At 51.4% G+C, this 20,854-nt stretch overlaps 6 protein-coding genes across 6 annotated transcripts; 5 read left to right on the top strand and 1 right to left on the bottom strand.

Moving 5' to 3' along the window:
- Positions 1-397: 397 nt before the first annotated feature.
- Positions 398-8,032, bottom strand: M436DRAFT_47069 (PROCN-domain-containing protein; the record flags this gene model as incomplete). The annotated part of the gene is made up of 4 exons (XM_013571514.1): positions 398-2,660; positions 2,714-2,847; positions 3,113-3,809; positions 4,047-8,032. 4 exons carry the CDS (start codon positions 8,030-8,032, stop codon positions 398-400), a joined length of 7,080 nt encoding a protein of 2,359 aa, XP_013426968.1.
- Positions 8,033-8,504: 472 nt separating this feature from the next.
- Positions 8,505-9,260, top strand: M436DRAFT_82227 (ribosomal protein L34e; the record flags this gene model as incomplete). The annotated part of the gene is made up of 4 exons (XM_013571822.1): positions 8,505-8,528; positions 8,586-8,599; positions 8,764-8,887; positions 9,081-9,260. 4 exons carry the CDS (start codon positions 8,505-8,507, stop codon positions 9,258-9,260), a joined length of 342 nt encoding a protein of 113 aa, XP_013427276.1.
- A 1,528-nt stretch (positions 9,261-10,788) lies between these two features.
- Positions 10,789-13,785, top strand: M436DRAFT_73105 (uncharacterized protein; the record flags this gene model as incomplete). Its single annotated transcript, XM_013571821.1, has 1 exon — positions 10,789-13,785. The coding sequence occupies one exon, from the start codon at positions 10,789-10,791 to the stop codon at positions 13,783-13,785; it is 2,997 nt and encodes a 998-aa protein (XP_013427275.1).
- A 453-nt stretch (positions 13,786-14,238) lies between these two features.
- M436DRAFT_64122 (uncharacterized protein) lies at positions 14,239-14,712 on the top strand (the record flags this gene model as incomplete). The annotated part of the gene is made up of 1 exon (XM_013571699.1): positions 14,239-14,712. The coding sequence occupies one exon, from the start codon at positions 14,239-14,241 to the stop codon at positions 14,710-14,712; it is 474 nt and encodes a 157-aa protein (XP_013427153.1).
- Positions 14,713-15,781: 1,069 nt separating this feature from the next.
- M436DRAFT_47636 (uncharacterized protein) lies at positions 15,782-16,505 on the top strand (the record flags this gene model as incomplete). The annotated part of the gene is made up of 3 exons (XM_013571622.1): positions 15,782-16,103; positions 16,152-16,232; positions 16,303-16,505. 3 exons carry the CDS (start codon positions 15,782-15,784, stop codon positions 16,503-16,505), a joined length of 606 nt encoding a protein of 201 aa, XP_013427076.1.
- A 2,264-nt stretch (positions 16,506-18,769) lies between these two features.
- M436DRAFT_47564 (uncharacterized protein) lies at positions 18,770-19,355 on the top strand (the record flags this gene model as incomplete). The annotated part of the gene is made up of 4 exons (XM_013571610.1): positions 18,770-18,925; positions 19,034-19,066; positions 19,133-19,216; positions 19,311-19,355. Coding segments are annotated over 4 exons (318 nt in total), but the record flags the coding sequence as incomplete, so codon positions are not given.
- Positions 19,356-20,854: the final 1,499 nt, after the last annotated feature.

Below are 20,854 nucleotides of genomic sequence, written 5' to 3'. Positions count from 1 at the left end.
AAGATAGAACACGAGTCCCAACCGACATTTCGCTTAGCTCTATGATGTCAAACTCAAACAAATCTAACTATCTGCTCCTGTCTACTCAAATTTGTACCATTGTGACATAAATGCTCAAGAAGAGAGTCCATGACAAAGCAGAACGTTAAGCTGAAGTTTGAGCATCAGGACCACCAAAGCCACCAGCAAGACTATGGTTACAGTTCAGATTGCAAAGTGATGCTTGTCTTGTCACAATAATGGAAAACTTGAGAAGATTTCTAGAAGTACAATTTATGCTTGTCTTTCGTGAGAACTATAAACTATTTACAGAAAACGCCATGCTGATTTCATCATGCCTATTGCATACCAAAAAAAAAAGTAAAACACCTCACCCAACCCCGATCTCATCATTTCTCTAGGCCAAATTGTCAGATCTATCAACCCAGACGTCTTCCAGCTCAGCAAAGTTTTGGAAGTGAACAGGTCTATGCACATCATCATAGAATCTCTTGGGTACGCCAACATCCACATAGATGCGGCCTTTCTCCTTGTCGCCAAAGCCTGAGCCCATGAATGACCAGTTCCATCTCTCGTCGTCGGGAACAAAGAACATTCCTCTGATGCGGTCCGAAAGAAGAAGTTGAGACTTCTCGCCGAAGCCGGCACCAGGGTTGAAGCCAGAGGGTTGGTCGGAAGACATGTCCTTGTTCTCAGCACCCCAGGTGTATCCTGATGGAGTCAGCGACCAGGCAGACAGCGAGACTGAACCAGGAGTGAAAGAGACGGTCATGGTGACTGTCTTCTTGTCCCAAGTGTCGTGCTGGTTCATGAGGCGGGCGTGCTGAGTGACGTCCTGTGCAGTCATGTAGCTGGTCTCGTTGCCGGCGCTGGTGTGGATCCATCCTAGAGGCTCAAGAGAGTTAAGGATATCGTTCTCAGGCAGGTTCCGAGGCAACTGAATGTCACGAGTGTTACCGACTTGAGGTACCATAACGATAGCCTTGACTTCCTTGATTTGCTTGTTATCCGGCGGCGATGAACCGTACAAGTAACCAGCAACCTGTACACGGAGATCGGCGATGGTGATGAAACGCTTGAGGATGTTCTTGGGCATGATGTAGGTGAAGTGCTCCTCATCATCACGGATATCCTCAGAAGAGATGTAAATGTTGTTGGCGCGAGTGCGAAGGTTGGACGTAGCAATTGCACGTGTTCTCCACTCGGTCTTTGAGGCGAAGGTTTGCTGCTCGAACTGAGATGTGGTTGTGACGACAATGTCTTCGCCATTCACGTTCTGCGTCTTTGTTGTGACAGCAGTGAGCTGAGCTTGTTCCTCTTGTTGCTTCTCAATCTCTGCAGCCTGTTGTCTCTGCATACTGGGGGCACTGATCTCCATACCCAGAATGATATCTCTGACTTCGCTCTGTGTCAGAGAAGAGACGTTGACGTTGTTCTTTTTGCCGTAATCGTTCAGGATCAGATCACGTAACTGCGTTTCGACCTTAATCCAATCATCGTCAGACAACGTCGGCCAGATGTGATGCTCCTGTGTGATGACAGTCTTATCAGGACGAAGCAACAACTTGGTCTTGTCCTGATTGACGTGCAGAGCACGCAAGATCAAGATGAGACGCGAGAAGGCGGTGTAAGAAGAGATGGACTTGAGCCACTCATCATACAAGTTGAAGAGCACCATCTGAGGCTCGGTAGCACGCAAGATCATGTCGCCAAGCTTCTCCACCTTCATCGCAGCCTGGAAGGGCAGCTGCAGTTCCGAGGCACGAATGGAGATGTTGGGGAAATCGAGCAAGTGAACCTCGAGAGGATCAAGCAGACCCTTTCTTGTGACAATCAACTGCTTGGGCTGTTCTTCAACGGGCAACGATCGAATGAGAGCCGCAACTTCTTCTGCCGTCTTCCATTTCGCCAGCTGACCGAGACGTTTCTGACCTGCCCAAACACTAGTGTGAATGATCTTCAAGAACAGCTGACCAGTCCTGGGGTTGAAGATGAAGATGGCACCGTTGATAGGCTTGGTGGTCAAATTACCTTCGAAAGTCTTGTGAATGGTGACACGGTAGACGTTAGTGTCATCAATGAAGAGCTGGATCTGGTTGCTGAACAACTCAGAGTAGTTCTGAGAGTTGAGGAACTCTTGGTTGCTCTCGGAAGCGTAGAGCTGCAGACCCTTGCGAATACGCTCGCGAAGAACGTAGAGCGCGGGGTTGGCCTTCATAACCTTGGCCATAGCCTGCTGAACGAGCTGCTTGAGACCAGGGAAGTACTGTCCGTAGGCGGAGTACAAGTTGTAGGCAAGATCGATACCAATCATCAAACCAGTGGCAGATGGGTAGATACTCATACTGTCGGAAGTGTAGTCGAGGTACTTGGCTCGAACGTAACGTTCGATGTCGTGAGAATCGTAGTCACCGTAACGGAGCTGGACGTCGACCCAGAACTTGTTGGTTGTAGTTTGGCCCATATTGTCCTTGGTGTCGTAGAGCAAGCTGGGTGTGCTAACACTCCACTTGTGACTGGCAAACAGAAGGATGTCGGCGCAAGAAGAATTCATCTTGTAACTCTTTCTGGGATGGATGGTCTCCTTCTGCACTGTCTCGATACCAAGAGCCTCAAGCTCCTGATCGAAGACTTGACACAGATCCATAACCACGGACTCGCTGCGACGTAGTTAGCTAGTGTTATCAGAATGTGACTGGATTTTTTGCCATACTGAATTTTTTGCCACAAATGGGCACGGAAGATCTGGATGAGTGAGATTTTGAGGGTGGGGATCTTGCCGTGCAAGAAAATACCGGTCAAATCGAGCTGGACCTGGAAACCAACGTAGACGTTGGCACGGTTGATCTGTAGAAACAAAGTCAGCAATGTTCTCACTAACAACATGACACGGACTAGCTAGTCACTTCCAACAGCCTTGCATTGTCAAAGGAACCCATCAAAATGCACAACGCTTTACGATATGGACCTTTGTCCAAGGAGAGTGCCGATTTTTTAGGCTCTCAATGGAAGCGCTTTCAAACGCAAAAGACTTGTGCATTTTGATAGGCAGTTCAATGACAAGGCAGGCTGTGGGAAGGAGGAGATAGTGGTAAATAGGGGTGGAACTTACTGTTGGTGACCACCACAAGGTGAAGCGACGATTGGGAATTTGGTTAAGACCCGATCTTTGGGCGTTTGTCAACTTCTTGAATTTCATGGATTCTTCGAAGCCGCTAGCTCTTTCCCAAAAGAGTCCTTCCCATGAGGGGAAAGCAGTGGCCTTGAACAAGGTGTGCTCAAGAATGGTCTCAACACCACCAAGAGCCTGGATGACATCGGTTCTGTATGCGTTGAGGTTCCAGAGCTTACCATCGTGACGCTGAGATGTCCACCAGAAGGGGTTGCTCTTCATCTGCTGGTAAATCTTGAACTCGGTGCGAGCTCTGAAACCCTTGTCGAAACTGAGCGTACTTCTGTCCTTCTGGAAAAGCGTGTTGATACGAGGAAGACCACGGTCCCAGCTGTCCTCGAGATCCTCAAGAGTTAGACGACGATTCTGCTGCTGAGCCTCGAGGCGCTTCTGCGAGTACTCGGTCCAGACACGTTGGGAGTCGACAAACTCGGCTTCCCACGGGATGATGTAGCGGAAGATGTTGGGGATAAGAGTCTCCTCATCGTGCGACATACCTGCACGGTAGTGGGTGACGCCGGTGTCGGTCTGTTTTGACCAACGCTTGTCGCTGGCAGGAATGAGGATGTGAGAACCCGATATCATACCTAGACCACCAAGCTCTTTCGGTGTGTAGAAGACGGCAGGAGGAAAACGACTGGGCATCTTGGAATCCGTATGGACGTTAGCGAGGTTCAGGAGGTATAGGAGTGAGGTAGGAGGTCAGAGGGGAAGATTTGGAATGAAAACAGGGCGATAAAGTCGAAAACGACGAAAATCCGGGGTAACGACGGCGTGGTCGAACGCCGACATGATCAGGATGTGCTATGTAGGTGGATAATACATTGGGAGTGTTTGACTGAAGGTGAGAAGGGAAGGGGTCAAAAAAAGGTACTTACTGAGGCCGATTTTCACGCGAGTCTGAATCTTGGTCTCACACTTGACGATAGTATCGAGCAGGTCGACGGTGCTGACAGCAGCCTCACGGTAGTATGTGAAGAGTGCAATCAAAGCTGTGTTCCACTTGTTGGCAATCTTGGTGAAGGTGGTAGATCCAGAAGACATCAGAATTTGACGGATGCGGTTATTGAACTTGGCAATGTCCTCCTCAGTAACCTGCAAGAAGGCGTGTGCTGTTCTCTCCTTGGTCGAGTTGTCCACAAGAGACCAGACACTGTCCTTTGTAGGGAACTCTTCGTTCTGGTTGCGCATCTTGGGCAAGATACGGACTTCGAAACCGCACATGGAGAAGAGCAGGTTGGGGTTGTCTCTGCTGTATACAGAGGCGAAAGTGTCGTCCCACTCGATAGTGGTGACTGATCTAGGCAGACGGTTCTTCATATCCCAGAAGACGGCTCTACCCAGGTTGACATCGTGGCGCATCAATCTCATACGAGAGTCACGCGGCCAGCACTTCTTGTTCTTGTACCCAATGACATTCTCGAAGTTCGGATCAGGCTGTTCAGTCAGAAAGCGTTGAATCAAGTCGCGAGACTCGTCTGCGCTGAAACGGAAGAAGACCCAAATTCTGTCGACATATCTTGTGTAGAGACGAATGGGATGTCTAGTTTCGGCAGCACGGTCTCTGAATTGCAGAAAGTCGTTTGGTGCATTCGGAGGACCCGCAATCTCGCTGGCTCGTTGCAAACCTAGCAACAACAAATCGATGACCAAACCGTAGTATTGGAAGACGAAAGCAGAGAATTGAAGACCACGAACCATACCATAACTGTTGGTGTGGTTCATATCCTTGTAGTTGAGCTGAACGTTGTTCTTGGATGAAATGTAATCTGCCAAGTTGTGGTCCATGATTAGACGAAGAAGGCGGTTGAGCAGAGTCAAATCAATCTTCTCGTACACCTTGGAAAGCTGAGTCTCAATCATGACGTTGCACTCTCCATCAGCAGTCTCCCAAACCTTGTCCAGGTTGTTGATACCCTGAGCCCACTTGTAGGTGAGCAGTGGCGGCACTTCAGAGTCTGAAGGCTTGATCCAGGCAGGGAAAAGATGTCTCTGATCTGCTTGGTACCAGAGGTACTGGTCAAGATAGGCGTCTGTGATCTTCTCGATAGGCTCGATGTCGTAGACTGGGTTGATGGTCGAGTAGTTGTCGTTCATGTCAATGCCTACTTCCTTGAAAGCACGCTGTGTGAGCAAGAAACGCTTGATACGTGCAAGAGTAGTTCCAGGTGAGTCGTAAGCCTGCTCAATCAGAGCCAACTCCTCACGCTGACTCTGGTTGAGACGGCCCTTGACTGAGTAAGCCTCGCGCAGACGCTCGAGGGCAAGAATGAGGATCTTGGTGTCGTGCTTGTACGATACACTTGGGAAGGGGATAGGCTGGAACTTTCTCGACTCGAGCCAGTGAACAGTAGTAGTGTAGATGGCAACAGCCTCTTCAGAGGAGACGTAAGGACCGTCCTTCATGTAGTTGTGCTGGCGTTCCTGCTCAGCCTTCAACCACAGACGAGTCAGACGACCAAGGTTCTTCTTGGCGACGGTCTTGTCGACGGTGGCACCTCTTCGGATACGCTCGCGGTTGTAATGAGCGACTGAGATCCACCAGTCGGCTTTGCTCTTGACGTAACGCAGAATGATGTTTTCAATGGGTGCAGGGAGACCAGGAACCTTCCAAGGAATGTTGGACTTCCAGCATCTCCAAGCCTCAGACAGATGTGAAAGCACAAGGTTGACCTTGTTCTGCTTGATACCCTCGGGCATCATATCCATCAGATCAGCCATGACTGAGGCACGCAATTCAAGATCGAAGTGAGATTCGACTCTTTGCTTGGTGACTGTCTTGGCGACACCCTTACTGTGACGACCCTCGAACTGTCTCGAGAGCAGATTGCCCAACCAGCGCTCAAGAAGAGGAATGATACCTCTCATGAAGAATAGCCAGACTCTCCAGGCAGGAGCCCAGAAACCACAACCAGGACCCTTACCGACGGGGCCGGAGTTGAATCTGTAGTAAATCAAATGCTTCAAGTCCTTGCAAGTACGAATCTGGTGCATAAGCTTGTACTTGTAACGGTACATACCAGTAAGTTGACCAACGTGGTTGAACGCATACAAGATACCGTCGGCAAGTTGGAAGGCATCAATGTTACCCAGTCTGTACTGTACCTGAGCATCCACAATGAGCTTGGTGAGGCGGAGGATTTCACGCATCAGGTGGAAGGCGTTACCGAAGCGCGACTTCTTGCGCTCCTTGGTGGTCAGAGTCTTGATGGGCTTCAAGTTGAAGTTGTAATCGAGATGCAGGTAAGTCAAGTTCTTGCGGTGAATCAACAGGTTGAGCATGTTGAAGCCCTGTCTGCAAACTTGAAGACCTGCCTCAACCCAATCAATGGTGGTCTGCTGGAAGAACTTTGTCTGCTTGAGAGTGCTCATCAAGTTTTGCCTGTTCTGAGCCTTCGGGGGCTTCTTGTGCAACTCATTGAGAACGTAACTCTTCAGCAGCTTCTGGTAAGAGACTCGGACCTTGACAGGCTGACCGCCGGGAACGTGCTCGAGATACCACTGCTTGACAAGAGGGACATCCTCAGCACGAACCATCTTGCCTGAACGGCGATCGAAGGGGTAAGGTGCCCACCACAGCTGGATAGCGGCAGCAGTCTCGTCGTTGTAAAGGTCCTCGTCAGACATGAAAGGTTCAATCTCACCAGGCATCTCGAAATCGTCGTCCTCGTTGTTGCCAGGGCCGAAGATCTCATCCTCGTGGCTGACGGTCAAATTCTTGGGAGCAACGGCTCTTGAAGAGATGGGGTTGATGACAGGATCGAAGTAGAATGCAGGAAGACTGGGGTCTGTCGTCCTTTGGTAGACTGTCTGAGGGTGTGAGTATGTGCTCAGCTTGACGCTGCGGGGTAGAGAATTGTAGAGGAAGGGGAAGTCGACACGGTATTCGGTCTTGATAGGAGCACGGAAGATGATGCGGTCAATGGCGTTGAATTCGCCAAAGTCCTCGTCGTTGGGGTCGATATCCTTGTACAGAGGCTCGAAGCGGGGACCACCAGGGATGGCGACGTTGAGAGCCTTTGCGGTCTGGAAACTGGGCAGGTCGAAGAGATGGAAGTAATTCTTGTCGACCAGATCGCTGAGAAGAGGAGTGCTCATACGGTGAAGAGCAGCCATCTGCGGCAGTGACAGGTTCCACTTCTTGTATCCAGGTCCACTGACATGTGATGTGTCCAAGAGAGGGCGGGGGTCGTAGAACCACTCGTAGATGGCGGCATCATCGTCCTCGTCCAGTTCCAGCTGAATAGGCTCAAGCGGCTCGACATCCTCAATGTTCTCGGACCATGAAAGTGGCGGCTCCTCATCGTCGAAGGGGGGGAAGCGCATACGCTTGAAGTGTCTTCTGTCACTCTTCTCTCTTCTCATGGCGACCCACATGGAAGCCCATTGCGCATGGAAGACTGGCTCGATGACACGAGGAATCTCGTTGACCAGCGTCAAGCATCCATTGACGTGGTACAAGACCTTGACTTCGCGCACACTCTCCCAAGGCATGGGCATATTCTCCAAAAGCTTCAAGACAGCATGCGGCATGAACTTGAGAGCACCCAGATAACTTCTCTTGTCTGAACTGAACTTCTTTTGCGAAACATCACCAATGTCCTTTACAATCTTTCGCAAATGCTCCGGTGGCATGTCGGCCTTCTGTGTCTCAACAAAACCTCCACGTCTCTTCTCTCCGAAGCGCTGTCTCTGCATGCGCAACCATTTTTGCTTCTTGTCGGCGAATTTTGCGATTTGAGGGTCGACTTGAGGTTTGTAACCGGGCGGAGGAGGGGCAAGGGCGTCGGGAGGAGCAGCTCCAGGTGGTGGCGGGGGAGGGGCGTCCCAGCCTGGAGGAGGTGGCGGTGGTGCGGACATGTCGATGATGGTGTATGTCTGTTGGCGAATATGTAGATGGTCGTAGCGATGGGGGGTGGTGATCTAATCACGGCAGCTGGTGCTGCTTCCCCGACCGCGATGTCTGTAAGATGGCGTGCTCGGATGGATGGATCCGGAGTGAGACCAGTGAACAAATGCGCAGTGACACGTCAAGATGAAAGCTCCAGTCGTGTCAATCGTTGGCGCAGTGATGCCGATGGCTCCAACTGCTCGAGATGTAAAAGTCGTGGCGACGCTCTCTACTTTGCGCTATGAACCTCCAGCTCCAACTTTCGACGAAGCCGCGACCGAAAAGGTCTTGGCGGATTCGCGCCTGCCTCTTGCGGTTAAACCCCGGAGTTAGCCGAAGTCGCACCTGCCTTCGCACACGTTGGCAAATTTCAGCTTGATCGATTGAGATTCCGCGAGACGAGACAATTCATCACCCAGCGACACATCCAACACCGTCAAGATGCCCTCCAACAGACTCACCTACGTACGTCCTGGAGATATGCTGTCGACTGAAATTTTGACATACTGACCCTCTTCGCAGCGCCGCAGGCAACCGTAAGTCGACATCGCGCAATCTTGCACAAATCCACACGACGCACCCTCACACCGAACGACCGCGCAAAACCTCCCATCTACGATCGCTCTATCATTCTTCGAAAACCGCACACATCTACAATATATCTGGCAGATTCAGACGCGCTGACATGAGCTGCTTCCAGCTACAACACCAAGTCCAACAAGGTCAGAGTCATCAAGACTCCCGGTGGCGAGCTCCGTTACCTTCACATCAAGAAGAAGGGTACCGCTCCCAAGTGCGGTGACTGTGGTGTCAAGCTTGCCGGCGTAAGTTGATGTCCAATCGTCCAAGAGATTCTCGAACACTCCCTCCTCGACCTACCTACTTGCCTGGAGTAACATACGACTTGTCAACCTCAACCCAACCTCTACAACAATAATCACAACCTACAACACTCTCGACGAATCTCTTGGACATGAATACAACAAAATACCAAGACTAACACTGGTCTCTCTTCAGGTTCCCGCCCTCCGTCCCCGCGAGTACGCTACCATCTCGCGCCCCAAGAAGACCGTCCAGCGTGCCTACGGTGGTTCCCGCTGCGCCAACTGCGTCAAGGACCGCGTCGTCCGCGCCTTCCTGATCGAGGAGCAGAAGATCGTCAAGAAGGTTCTCAAGGAGAACTCGGCCCGCCGTTAAACGATTCCCCCACCTTGTTCTTTTTGAAATGAAAAATCTTTTCTTCGGTTGAATGCTGGCGCAAAGTCTCGACGGAAGTTCAAAAGACGAGTTTTGTGACTTGAGAAAAGGCAAAAATGCATGTGGAGATTTTAAAAGGGCTCGGCGTCTAAGTCTACGCTTTCTTGCTCTGGCTGGGACTTCGTCGATATCATCTGTCGTCAAGGTCAAAGGGACGGCCGCGGAGGGCAGAAAAGGTCATGTTAGCATGCGATGAATCAAAAACTCGTTCAAATCGATTGGCCAGTCTACCACATGTTGCGATTGCTGCAACCGACTATACGGAAATGACGAGACACGCAAACAGCGTAATGCGCAGTACGGCAACATTGGTCTATCAATCTCAGGTAGGTCTAGACCTCGGCCACGAGGAGACTCTGCCGCAGCACAGCCTATAATATTCACGTGGAGGTAAGCCATCTATGACAGAATTTGGGTAGCAGAACATGAGACCCCAGAAACAGTATATCCTTAGACCTCCAACTTCTGCACAGCCATAGCATTAGAAGGACGAAAGCGCGTTCCGTTCGAGGCGCATGCTCGTTGCTCATTGAAACAATGTCCAAGCTTTGAGACCAGGGTGCTACCAGCAGCCAGCATGTTCATCAATGTTGAGAGCGAGTAGGACGTCTAGGGATTCCATAACAACGTTAGAATGGATGCCAGATAGATGAGAATGTGGTAAGGTTGGCGAGGATGCATGTATGGAACTTTTGCTGCAGTTCTGATAGGTCAATCGCTTTCAGATTATCTTGTGACTCCAAAACCATCGAGACGACCTTGATTTACATTTTCGGCATGGGGAAAACACAGAAAATGGCTATTTCGACCAAAGATCACACTTCCAATCATGGATGAATTGCTTGTGCCTTATTCACAGACCCTACCTCGTCCGCAGCAGTGTTCCCAGGCTGCTGTGTATATCGATGGAAGAGAAGAACCATGAACGAGCCCTGATCTCTCCGCGTTTCGCCAAAAGGAAGGAGCGGACTCAGCGGAGTGACGTTGGTGCTTTCCCAAAAAGCTGGCGCGAGCGCGGGTTCCAACTCTTGATTTATTCTCGCGTCTTCCTGTCTTACGTGCAGTGCCTTCCTGTCTCGCTGCCAGGGCTCGAGGCTGCTGGCTGTATAGTTCCTTCCTATCCAGTCAAAAACAGTGACGTTTCGGTGTGCAAGATCCCGGACTCTGGTGCATGGCTTAGCCGAATGATTTGCTGTGCATGCGCTTCGCGTTCGCTGTCTGCCAACCAACCAATCCTTTCCCACTCGGCCACCCTCTCTGTGTTAAGTGACCGTGGGCCGCGCGTGTAACCGACGACTGTGATCGTTGTCGCTGCACATTTGCGTTTGCATCTGCGCAGACTTGTATCCAGCCTCTGCTCGTCACAGGCTTCAATCCGACATACCTAACCTTGACCTTCTTTCCGTCTACGATTTGCACTGAGCGTGCCAATGACCACCCACCGCCATCTGTACAAAGCGACGGCTTCATGTTTTTACGACCACTCGACTACGAATCACCCCTCGATATGCCTACCTCTCATTTTGACAAGGCATTCGCTCTACTAGAGCAATCCTTTAGGGATGGCAACTTCCTGCAAGCCTACAAATCACTGCCATCGCGACAAACCACCGAAAAGGCCGAATCATCTAGACATGCCGACTTCTCGGACGACGATGACGACGACTCGGACCTCTCGGATGGTGATATGCACGAAGGATACCGGCCCAGAGACGCACCATCCATATCCCTTATGCGCCGCAACTCGACACTCCCTCCCACACCGCCTACACAATCGCGCAATGTGAGCGCAACATATGCGCATCTTGTGCCCTTGCCACGAGAAGCAGCAGGCACCAGTACACCACCAAACCAACAGAGGCCTCCAACACCCGACTTGACCCCACCCAATATTCGTACCAAAGCACTTGCGCCGCCACGACCTGCCATACCACACTCTGCCTCTTCGCGCGCCGAGTCTTTCATGACTGCAAGAGAGACTCAAAGTCAAGCCAGTGCCAGCACGAGCCAGGCCAGTCTTCCACTGCGGTCCGAGGCAGGGCATAGGTGGTTGGACGCGACAAGAGGCATGCGACTGAGCAGTCTGCCGCTGGGCATCCCGGAGAGGCCGAACTCGCTGGGAGAATCTATGTCTGGCTCTGGAGAGACAACACCGACACAAGAACCCCTTCGACCCTTCCCCGCACCTGCCGTTTCTTCTCATTTGGTCGAACACATGACTCCGGAAGACTTGGGCGGAGAAGCTTCATCCACTCCCGACTCTGAGGCCGGCAATTTCATGAGGTATGTGACCATCCGAAAGAAGCGCGCAGCTGAACCTCAGCAACAAACAACACCCAGTCAGAGGATGTCGACTAGTAACCAACAAAGATCAGCATCTGCAGTCATGCCGCTTTCTGAAGGAGCTAATGGAAGCCCTTCTACAGTCAAGCATGGAGAGACGCTTGATTGGCTGGAGGCAGATAACGGTCCCTTGTATCAACATATGCGAAACGAAAAGTCGAAGCGTCTGTCTGCTGCATCCACCACGTCGACCGTCATTGAAGCCTTTGTACTCACGGCTCCACATCAGCAAAAACAGCCAGCTCTACGACGAGTCAGTAGGGTCGACACTCTGCGCGATGATGCTTCTTCAAGGCGTAGCTCGCTCGAGTCTCAACACGTCTTGAATCCGAAGATAGTACCCCCGCGTGTACGCAAACACCTGGTCAACGGAGATGTCGATGCAGCGCGATCTGTGTCCAATCCCGAGACTGGTCGCGTTTCCAAAGTGCCGGTAATTGTCATACCCGAGCGTCGCTCGTCTCGCTCTTCTTCATCGAGTGACACAAATGACAAGACCCATTCACTCACGTCTCGGCAGAACCGACTCCATCATTCGAAGAACCATGTTTCTCTCAAGCGGGGCTACATCGAAGGCGAGACTCCACGCACGTCTCTGGACCAAGAAGTGGACCTCAACAGTGATATCTGGCTCGACTATGCATCTCCAGAGCAAGAGCAACCAACACCGCGAACAAGACTGCGCCATGTGTCCGCACCTGTCCATACTAATACAGATTCTTCCGAGATTGTGTCGAGGAACTCGTTCCATCGCGTGAACGGCCAAGATGCAAAGATCAAGCTCAGCTCGCAGCAAGGCTGGAAAAGACACTCTATTGACGCCGAACTCGAATCGCCTGAGCTGGAACGTCCGCCGAGGTCTTCTGTGGAACGTGTTAGGCCCACCGACCACAGACTCTTGTTGCCATCACAGCAGAAGAATCTGTCAACGCAAGCATTGTCTGACTATCCTCAGCAGACCTCGCCGCGTAAATCCTCAGACTCCAGAGACATCCGCAACCTTCACTCGAGCACAAGTCCTTTTTCGCAACTTTCAGACCGCACAGATTCAATGGAGTTGAATGAGGCCAAAGCCGTCAATCTGTATCCTCATGGCAACAGATCCCTGCTCATGGTCCAACACGTTGCTAAAAGGCGTCTGGCCGAAGCCCAGAACGCAGATGAGGACGGAATCATTGACGCTCTTACCACACCCGACAGTGAAGACGAGCCTACCATCCGACCCTCCCATCCCAAGTTTTCTACCGTCCTCGACGCACCGACGCCTCACACCTTCGAAGACCTCAGCCGTGCCGAAGTCGACTCACCTCTCCGAAACCCACGCACCGCCCCTCAGCCTCCTCGTCTCCCTGCTGTGATCATCAGCCCTGCGACTCCCTCTTCGCAATTCCGTGAAACGCCGGCTCCTCCCTCACCACCACTTCGCCGACCATCACTGGTCGAAAAAGCTCGAAGATATTCCGAAACTCTCATTCAGCCATTCCTTACCCCTTCCCTGTCTCGCCGTAACAGCACATCATCACAACGGCCAAAGAGTCAACACGACAGAGATACCACACTTCACCCCTTCTGGCGACCTCGAGGCTTCTGGGATGATTTCACGGATAGTGAGGAAGAGTATTCAGATGACGAGTTACCATCGGGCGGAGATACGTCTGATGTTCAAAGTCTGGACTCCTTTGAGCAGAACAGGCATTGGAGACCTAAACGCTTGAGTGTGCGACTACCTGGTTTCCGAGGCCAAGGTGGCTTCATGCTAGGCAACTCTCTCGGGATCGACCGCCATGGCACGAATGTCCGTCGTCATCATGTTTCCATGACTCCTGCCAACAACCAGCGTTTGCTGCATTCCCAGCAAAAAGACAAGCGAAGTCTTCTCACCAGGCTGTTTGTTTCGTTCCCAACTCTCAGAAAGAGACAAAGCAGTGATTTGTTGAGGATGGCTGCACAGAGTACGGAGAGCTTGAGACGATTGAGTCAGAGACACAAAAGAAGATGGGATTTCGGCGGGTTGAGAAGTAAGATGGCGAGAAGGAGGGAGAGGAAGGAGCAGGTCAAGAGAGACAGATATCGAGAAAGTATCAAGGGTAGGATTGGTGCGCCTGTTTATGTGGGGACTTAGGTCGAGGGTGTATGAGGAAGGACGGGATGAGAAGCATGAGAACGAGGATGAGGATGAGGATGATGTTATATGATGATACCATGGCATTACGGCTTGTGTTTTTTTTCTCTTTCTTCTTTCCTCACATAGCTATGTTCTGCACTAGATACCATTTTGGCCTTGCGATTTTGCTGCTGGCTGCTTTACTCAAGTTTAATTTTACCTTCATTGCTTCCTCTTTGGTCTGTTCTCTGCTATCTCATCAGTTGCTCTTGTATCACTCATCCCCAAACTTCTCATTCATCTCCACACTCTGCCTCGCAAACCGACTCTTCTCACGCATACTCTCTCCACGCCTAAAGAACACAAACGGCATGACACAAAACAGCGCAGCCACTGCCGCAACGACGGAATCCGCAACGACGGAACCCGCAACATTAGATCCCAAACCCGTAAACATCTGATGTGCAAACAATGGCATCACACCCGTTGGACTTCAGCAAGGATTTGGGTGCACCCATGGGAGCTATGCTGCTAGGCAGCGAAGCCCTGCTATGCCAAGAAAGAAGAATAAGAAAGAATATCGGTGGTGGGATGAGACAAGCAGGAGTCTTGACTGCAGCAGCACAAGTCGCCGTGGACGAGCAGTTTGGAGACGGCGAATGGGGATCTAGGAGCGGAAAACTGAGAAACGTACACGAACTCGCGAAACGAGTAGGGAAAATGTGGGAACTCAAAGGCGGCAAGTTGCAAAAGCCTGTGGAAACAAACCAGGTCTGGATGAACTTGGATCGGTTCGGAGTGACCGCTGAAGAATGGGATGCGACAGGAGAGCGTAGAGGTTTGTTGCTGGATGGACCTAGGCTTGTACTCCACCATCGAATAACCGAAGACGCATTGAGTCGGCTGGATGCGGCATTTGCTAATTTGTTCCAAACCAAAGATTAGTTGATCAAAGTTACATAGAGGAGTTGTATACTGGATAGAGCGTATAGACCTCGCATTCTGCCGCTGCCGAGGACCATAGTTCGAACAGGGTTGAGATCGTGTCAGGAGTAGATAGCCTGTCTGAGGGTTCGAGTGAATGTGCAATGCTGTGTTCGTTGATTCTGGGGAGTGATCAGCAAGGGTGATGAGTGTCGATGGAGTCGAGGATGGTTGAGTATGTAAACGAACGACGGGCTCTGTTTCGAGGGCCTCTCGCATACTGTGGAGGTGGTTCATGCAGATATCTATCCATGAGCCAAGTCGGTGGTGAAATCAGACATGTGGATCAGTGTCATGTCGATGGTGATTACGGCAGGCTTGCAGACGGGAAGTGGCGGTTGTGACAGCGGTTCTCGTGACAGCGAAGGCAGCCACTTGGCGCTAGCCAACCATGCAGTGTGAGGTGTAAGCAAGGCTGAAAAGAGACAATGGGAGTGTGATCCGATTTGAGCTGAAAGTCAGAGGCCACGCAGGCACCTGGTCACGATTCTATCTGGATGAAGCATTTGACACGAGGTTCTTTGCGCCAGTGATGTTGGAGTCTAACAAGGGCGATGGGAAAGCCAAGGCGTCAAAGGTCTTTACTTTGACTTGAAAAGGTTTTGGGTCAAGCATCAAGACAAGGTCACCACGGGCTGAAGGGGACCCGGAGTGTGTGGCCGAGGAGTGGAGGAGGGGAACAAGAGGGCCTTTTGGGCGCATTCTTACGATCTGAAGATTCGGGTGATGAGGTGGATGACGGTTGGACGGGTCGTGGTGGATTTTGGGCGCTGCAATGAGAGCGACGATCTCTGCTCGATTGGGCGGGAACAGACAACTGGTGACGTTGACGCCGAGCTTCTCCAGACTTTCTGTAACCAAGCCGTCAGCAACAATCACGAAGGCGACACTACAGTAAACACACCAAGCCTATTGAACTGTACAGATCGTTATCGTCACACACATACACCAGCTCGACATGGCCGGCATCTTCAGACCCGCGGGCGCTTGCTTGCGCGCTTCCCTCGAACAGCTTCCTGCCGCTCGCACAATGCTTCGACAGCCAAACCAAAGACTATGCAGACACTTGCACTCGACGACGAGGACAATGGCATCCAATAGAGGCCCCATAGGTCCGCCAAAGACAAAAGATCGCGGTCCGCCCAGCAAAGAAGACACCCAGACCGACTTTGGTGCCATGGACGTCCTCGGTGCTACGCCCACTCCCACAACCGCCATTGACGCTTGCGCACACGACGGCTTTGCTCTCAATTCTGGGCTCAAGATTGCTGGGTCTGGAGTTTTGCTTGTCGGTGGCGACGCCTTCAACTGGAAGCCCTGGATCAGAGAGGGTCGAAAGGAGGGCACAATCGGTCAAGGCGCATTGGGCGATGACAACAAGGGCGTCTCGAGCGTTGGAGGCTTCTTGCGCAACAACAAGGGTCAATGGGAGGTGGCTGAACACAGCTGGGGACTGCTCGACGCCGTGTGGCCCAAGCCTGGTGAGTTCAAAGAGAACCCCTTTATCACGACAAGTACCGAGTACCTACAGCCTACTGACGCCGCGCCTAGATCTCCTTATCCTGGGTACTGGTCCAACAATCATCCCAGTCTCGCCCGAGACGCGAAAGCACATCAGCGATCTGGGCATTCGTCTCGAAGTTGCAGACACGCGTAATGCCGCTTCTCAATTCAATCTTTTGGCTACCGAGCGCGGTGTCCAGCAGGTCGCTGCCGCTTTGATACCCATTGGTTGGAAGGAGGGCACTTACTGAAGTAGCTCCCATCATCTTTCTCCACTCTGTTGCCCTACGAGCTGAACCGAGCTTGGACCATTCAACCATGTGTCCTTGTCCCATCATGATATGCAGACGGAAGGCGGCGCGGCACGCTTAACCATTGCGCTGTCATCGCTGCATGTGAGGAACATCTGGACGTGCTGCCGCATATGGCGTCTTGTACTCGTGAGAACCCAAGTTCCCCAGTCTGTACTAATTACCCAAATGCACACTGCGAGACATGAGACTTGACTCTTTCCCAAAGAGAAGCCCTTGCAATCATCTTCCCAATCTGTCTGCCTGTCTTCTGCTCTGTTATCGTGCTTTGCATGAGCCCGGCGCTTTTGTCGGGTTGGACCTTATCGGAGCCCATCGCGTTTGAAGCTTCATTCCGCGACCGCCGACCGTTTAGGCGGAAGGATTCCCTGCTAGACCTTATTCGCACGTTGCACGTTTGCTTTTATCGCTGCCCGTCAAGCGCCACTTCTGTTCCTCTGGCGAGCTGTGACTCCGTGAGAGCAACCAAAGATCCTTGGCCAAAGGCGTGATGTGATGGATGACCCTTTGTCTCTGATTCGGCCAAGTGTAGGGCTTCTTTCGTTTACCACTTGCAAAGCCTTCTAGCACATGCATCCAAGCAAGCACGAGCTCCATCGGACATGGTACGTCATGAGGAGACGTGCGATCGTGCGGACGAGGATGATCTTTGCATGTTTGCACGAGATGATGGCAAGCGCACGCGTGCGATTGAAAGAGACTCTCGGAACCCATGTGACATGCAGCAGCAACCGCTGCTGGTGCCAGCTTGCAGGCCGTGAAAAACGAAAAGGCTTCGCGTACGGCGACGAATCAGAGCCGCCAGCGCCGTCCCAGACAAGCAAGCCATGGCACGGAGCGGGCGGTTTCCCCGCAAAATGTTGTCTTGCCCCCCACACATGGCCGTGATTCAGGATGATCACGACGCTTCTCATCCTGCAAGCCGCATACGACACTGCGGCCAGTCTTGGAGGGCGCTGACTGTGCTCAGCATGCACGCTGAGCGCTGCTTTCCTGAGAAAGGATCAAGGCCTCATGCCGCCCCCGCGGCCAAGATGGGCCTGGCTATTAGCTACCGTAGGCGCAGCCAGTGCGTCGGTTGCCGGCCCTGTCCTTGCCCCCCCACCCTCTGAGCTCACCATACCACTGACTCCTGCCCCGTTTCCGTTTTCCTTTTCCCTTTCTCGAGCACCGTGAAGTCGTTGTGACAGATACATTACTACAAGCTCAAGTATTGTCGTCTCGCAACCTGCCAAGTTGGTTTCTTGAATCTATCCAAAACTCGACCCCATATTCCCATCTATCCTCTTTTGCGACCACGAATATCGGTTTGCCCTTTATTGTTATCGCAGTCTTTTGCGGCTGTTGCTTTCACCTTTTTTGACGCGCACGCGCGCCGGCCCCAGCCAAAAAGCTTGCATATCCTACCGCTCTCGTCAATCACCTCGCCTTGTCGTGGGCCTGCCTGCAGCCAGCCCACTTTCTCCTTGCACGCTTCCCTTTCTCGCAGCGCTTTTTCTTTGCGCGAGCAAACAGACGTCCATGACTCAAATACATCCTCTCCACCCCAGCAACTGTACATACCTGGACCTTGTACCTAACCATCACGACCAGTTCAACATGTCGTAAGTTCCACACCCACATGTTCCCCTTTCCCCCCAAGCTTAAGCTTTCGATACCTCTCCACGTAGCGTCGCGCCTGTACGGCCGTATACTTGCATGTCATGGACCGCAAAGATACCTTGACGACTGACATATATACCTTTCTTCCATCACATAGTAACCAACAACCAAAGCGAGGCCTACAACAATTGCCGCTGTCGGCGTCACCACAGCAGTTGTCGCTGACGGCTGGACTACTACCTCCCTCTTCCTATGCCAACCCATATCACTCATCACCATACACGACAAACACGTCGCCGTTCGGCTATCCTCACCCACCTCCTCTTCTACACCATCAGCAACACAGTCCCTTCCAGCAACACCCTCTCGCTCCACCACCACAGATTCTTCAATCACCACTGAATCCACGAAAGCGACGTGCAAGCGAACTCGACCCTCATCCTCTATCTGGATCTTCTCTCAGCAGCTATGGCCTCGATCAGCACGTTGTATTTGGCAACCCTGACCGTTCAAACAGCGACCAGAGCAATTATGTCTTGAGTGGCCCATCAGGTAGCGGTCCAGGACCTGGTGATCAGGGGATCCCTCGACACGATACACCGCCCTCGCGACCAAAGAAAGGACGAACCAACACACCCTGGACGCCAGCGGAAGAGCAGAGGTTGAAGGTGATGAGAGATGCCGGTAACAGTTGGAGCGAGATCGCAAAGACGTTTCCCACGCGGACCGAGGGCAGCGTCAAGAAGCACTGGTACAAGGTATGTGATGCTTGCTTCTCATCACCCCCTTCTCATGACCCCTGTCATGTACATTCACCATCATACATCAGAACATCGATTGCTAACTACTCCTTCTCCTCTACACAGGACATGCACTACGCAGAGTTTGCGGAAGACGAGGTCAGCCATTTCGTCCGCCTCTCTATTCCTTGTACCATAATACCGACCCGCTAACACCTCACTCAGAGCGCGGCACTACTCGCTGCCATCAAGGAATACGAACAAAGCAAATGGAAGGTTATTGGACAGAAAGTCGGCAAACCCGCCAAGGTGAGTAGACAGCATCTGAATCCGCTGTTCGTCCTCTTCAATTCTATATCGAGTCAGGGTGGTGTTGTGATATGTTTCTGACAGTGTCCAATAGGCTTGCGAACAATATGCCAAAGAGCATTTCGGCACCAAAGGCTAACGACTCGATGGTCTGTCACTTTGGAGAGACACGTTGTGTCCAAGATTGAAGAGACGGAATGTGCATGAATTGCTTTTATTTTGCCGACATTTGGGAAGGATAGCGACATTGGATGGGAATCAACAGGACAAATTATGGGACATGACTTACAGATGATCATATTTTTTCGGGACTTTTGAGGGGATCTTTGTCACGGGAAGGCACGACTATGTGGATAGCCTTCCATTGGCTCAGGAGGTGGACGACTCTTTTTTCGTTGCAAATGTTGCAGTTGCGCCTCTTTTGTATCGATGCTTGGGAGGAAAGTTCGTTTGGGGCCTTAAACCCTCAGACAACAGCATGGGGTGTGCTACTCTTTCTTCTCATATCTTTACCTTATCACTTGTCATTTTTTTCTTCTCCTCTCAATCACTTCACTTCAATTCTTTGTTTTATTGCAAGACTGGAAAGAAAATTCTAATCATTCTTTTTTCCTTGATCCCTCGTCAATCATGGCTCTCCTCCCTTACTCTTGTGATATCACCATTGAGGCCATTAGATGGCCCAGAGGAATAGCATGTTGAACTCGAGCGAGCTGAAAAATGGTGATCGGTGTATGTCACCATCCAGATCACTACCACACCCCATTTTGCACTACACACCACACCATCTGATGAATTTTGGTTCCACTCCCTATCCTGCATGAATCAAGACCATGGATACAAATGCGCCTCTCTCAGCTTTCTTGTTCTTCCCTTTGTGCAGGTTCCGCAATCGATGACATATTGACTCCCAAGCCACTGAACAAGTACTTGTATACAGCCACTGACAAAGAAAGCCACTGACATGTACACGGAAAATACAACGGACGCAGGCACCTGTATCTCTCCTGCAGGAGAAAATGTCTTGACGGACATTTTTTTTTAATTCTCCTTGGGGAAGCTCAAGTCTGCGAAACACCATTCATACCACCTGAACAATCCACTTCAGCGTCTCAGCAGAGTGTGGTTGTTTGCAGTCCAAAAGCATCCAGAAACCTGAAACGCAAACAAACGCTACGAAAACCCCTCTTTTTGTCACCCGATCTCTCAAAGACCTACAGCTTTCCGTTCTTGCTGCGGCCATTTTCTGCTCTCTTCGCACCTTTTTACCAGATCTTCCCAATGACTCTTCCAACACCATTTCCAGATCATCCGCCATCTTATGTAACCCACTCTTCCTGGAAAACTCAATGGAATGTGCCTTTTCTTGCTCCTCTTGAAACCTCTTCCACTCCTCCAAAGCAGTGGTGGGATAGAAGCGACCGGTAAAAACTCTATACTAAACTCTATCGCAAAAGTTGAACAGCCACGATCGTGAGCCTCGAGCTGAAACTTGGATTGTGGCTTTTGGGTTCGTGTTTGGTCCGGGACGCCTAAAAGTCCATTTGGGGCCGTGTGTTTCTGGGTTTGGGATCTTGGATTTTGGGTTTCTGAGTAAAACTGCCGAGACAACCGGGGGTCGCCGATGGGGGTCAACCT

This window comes from Aureobasidium namibiae (genome assembly GCF_000721765.1).
Source record: "Aureobasidium namibiae CBS 147.97 unplaced genomic scaffold scaffold_9, whole genome shotgun sequence".
Taxonomy (NCBI): Eukaryota; Fungi; Ascomycota; class Dothideomycetes; order Dothideales; family Saccotheciaceae; genus Aureobasidium; species Aureobasidium namibiae.
Note: the sequence above shows the minus strand (reverse complement) of the source record. Positions and strands in the feature narration are given on the sequence as shown.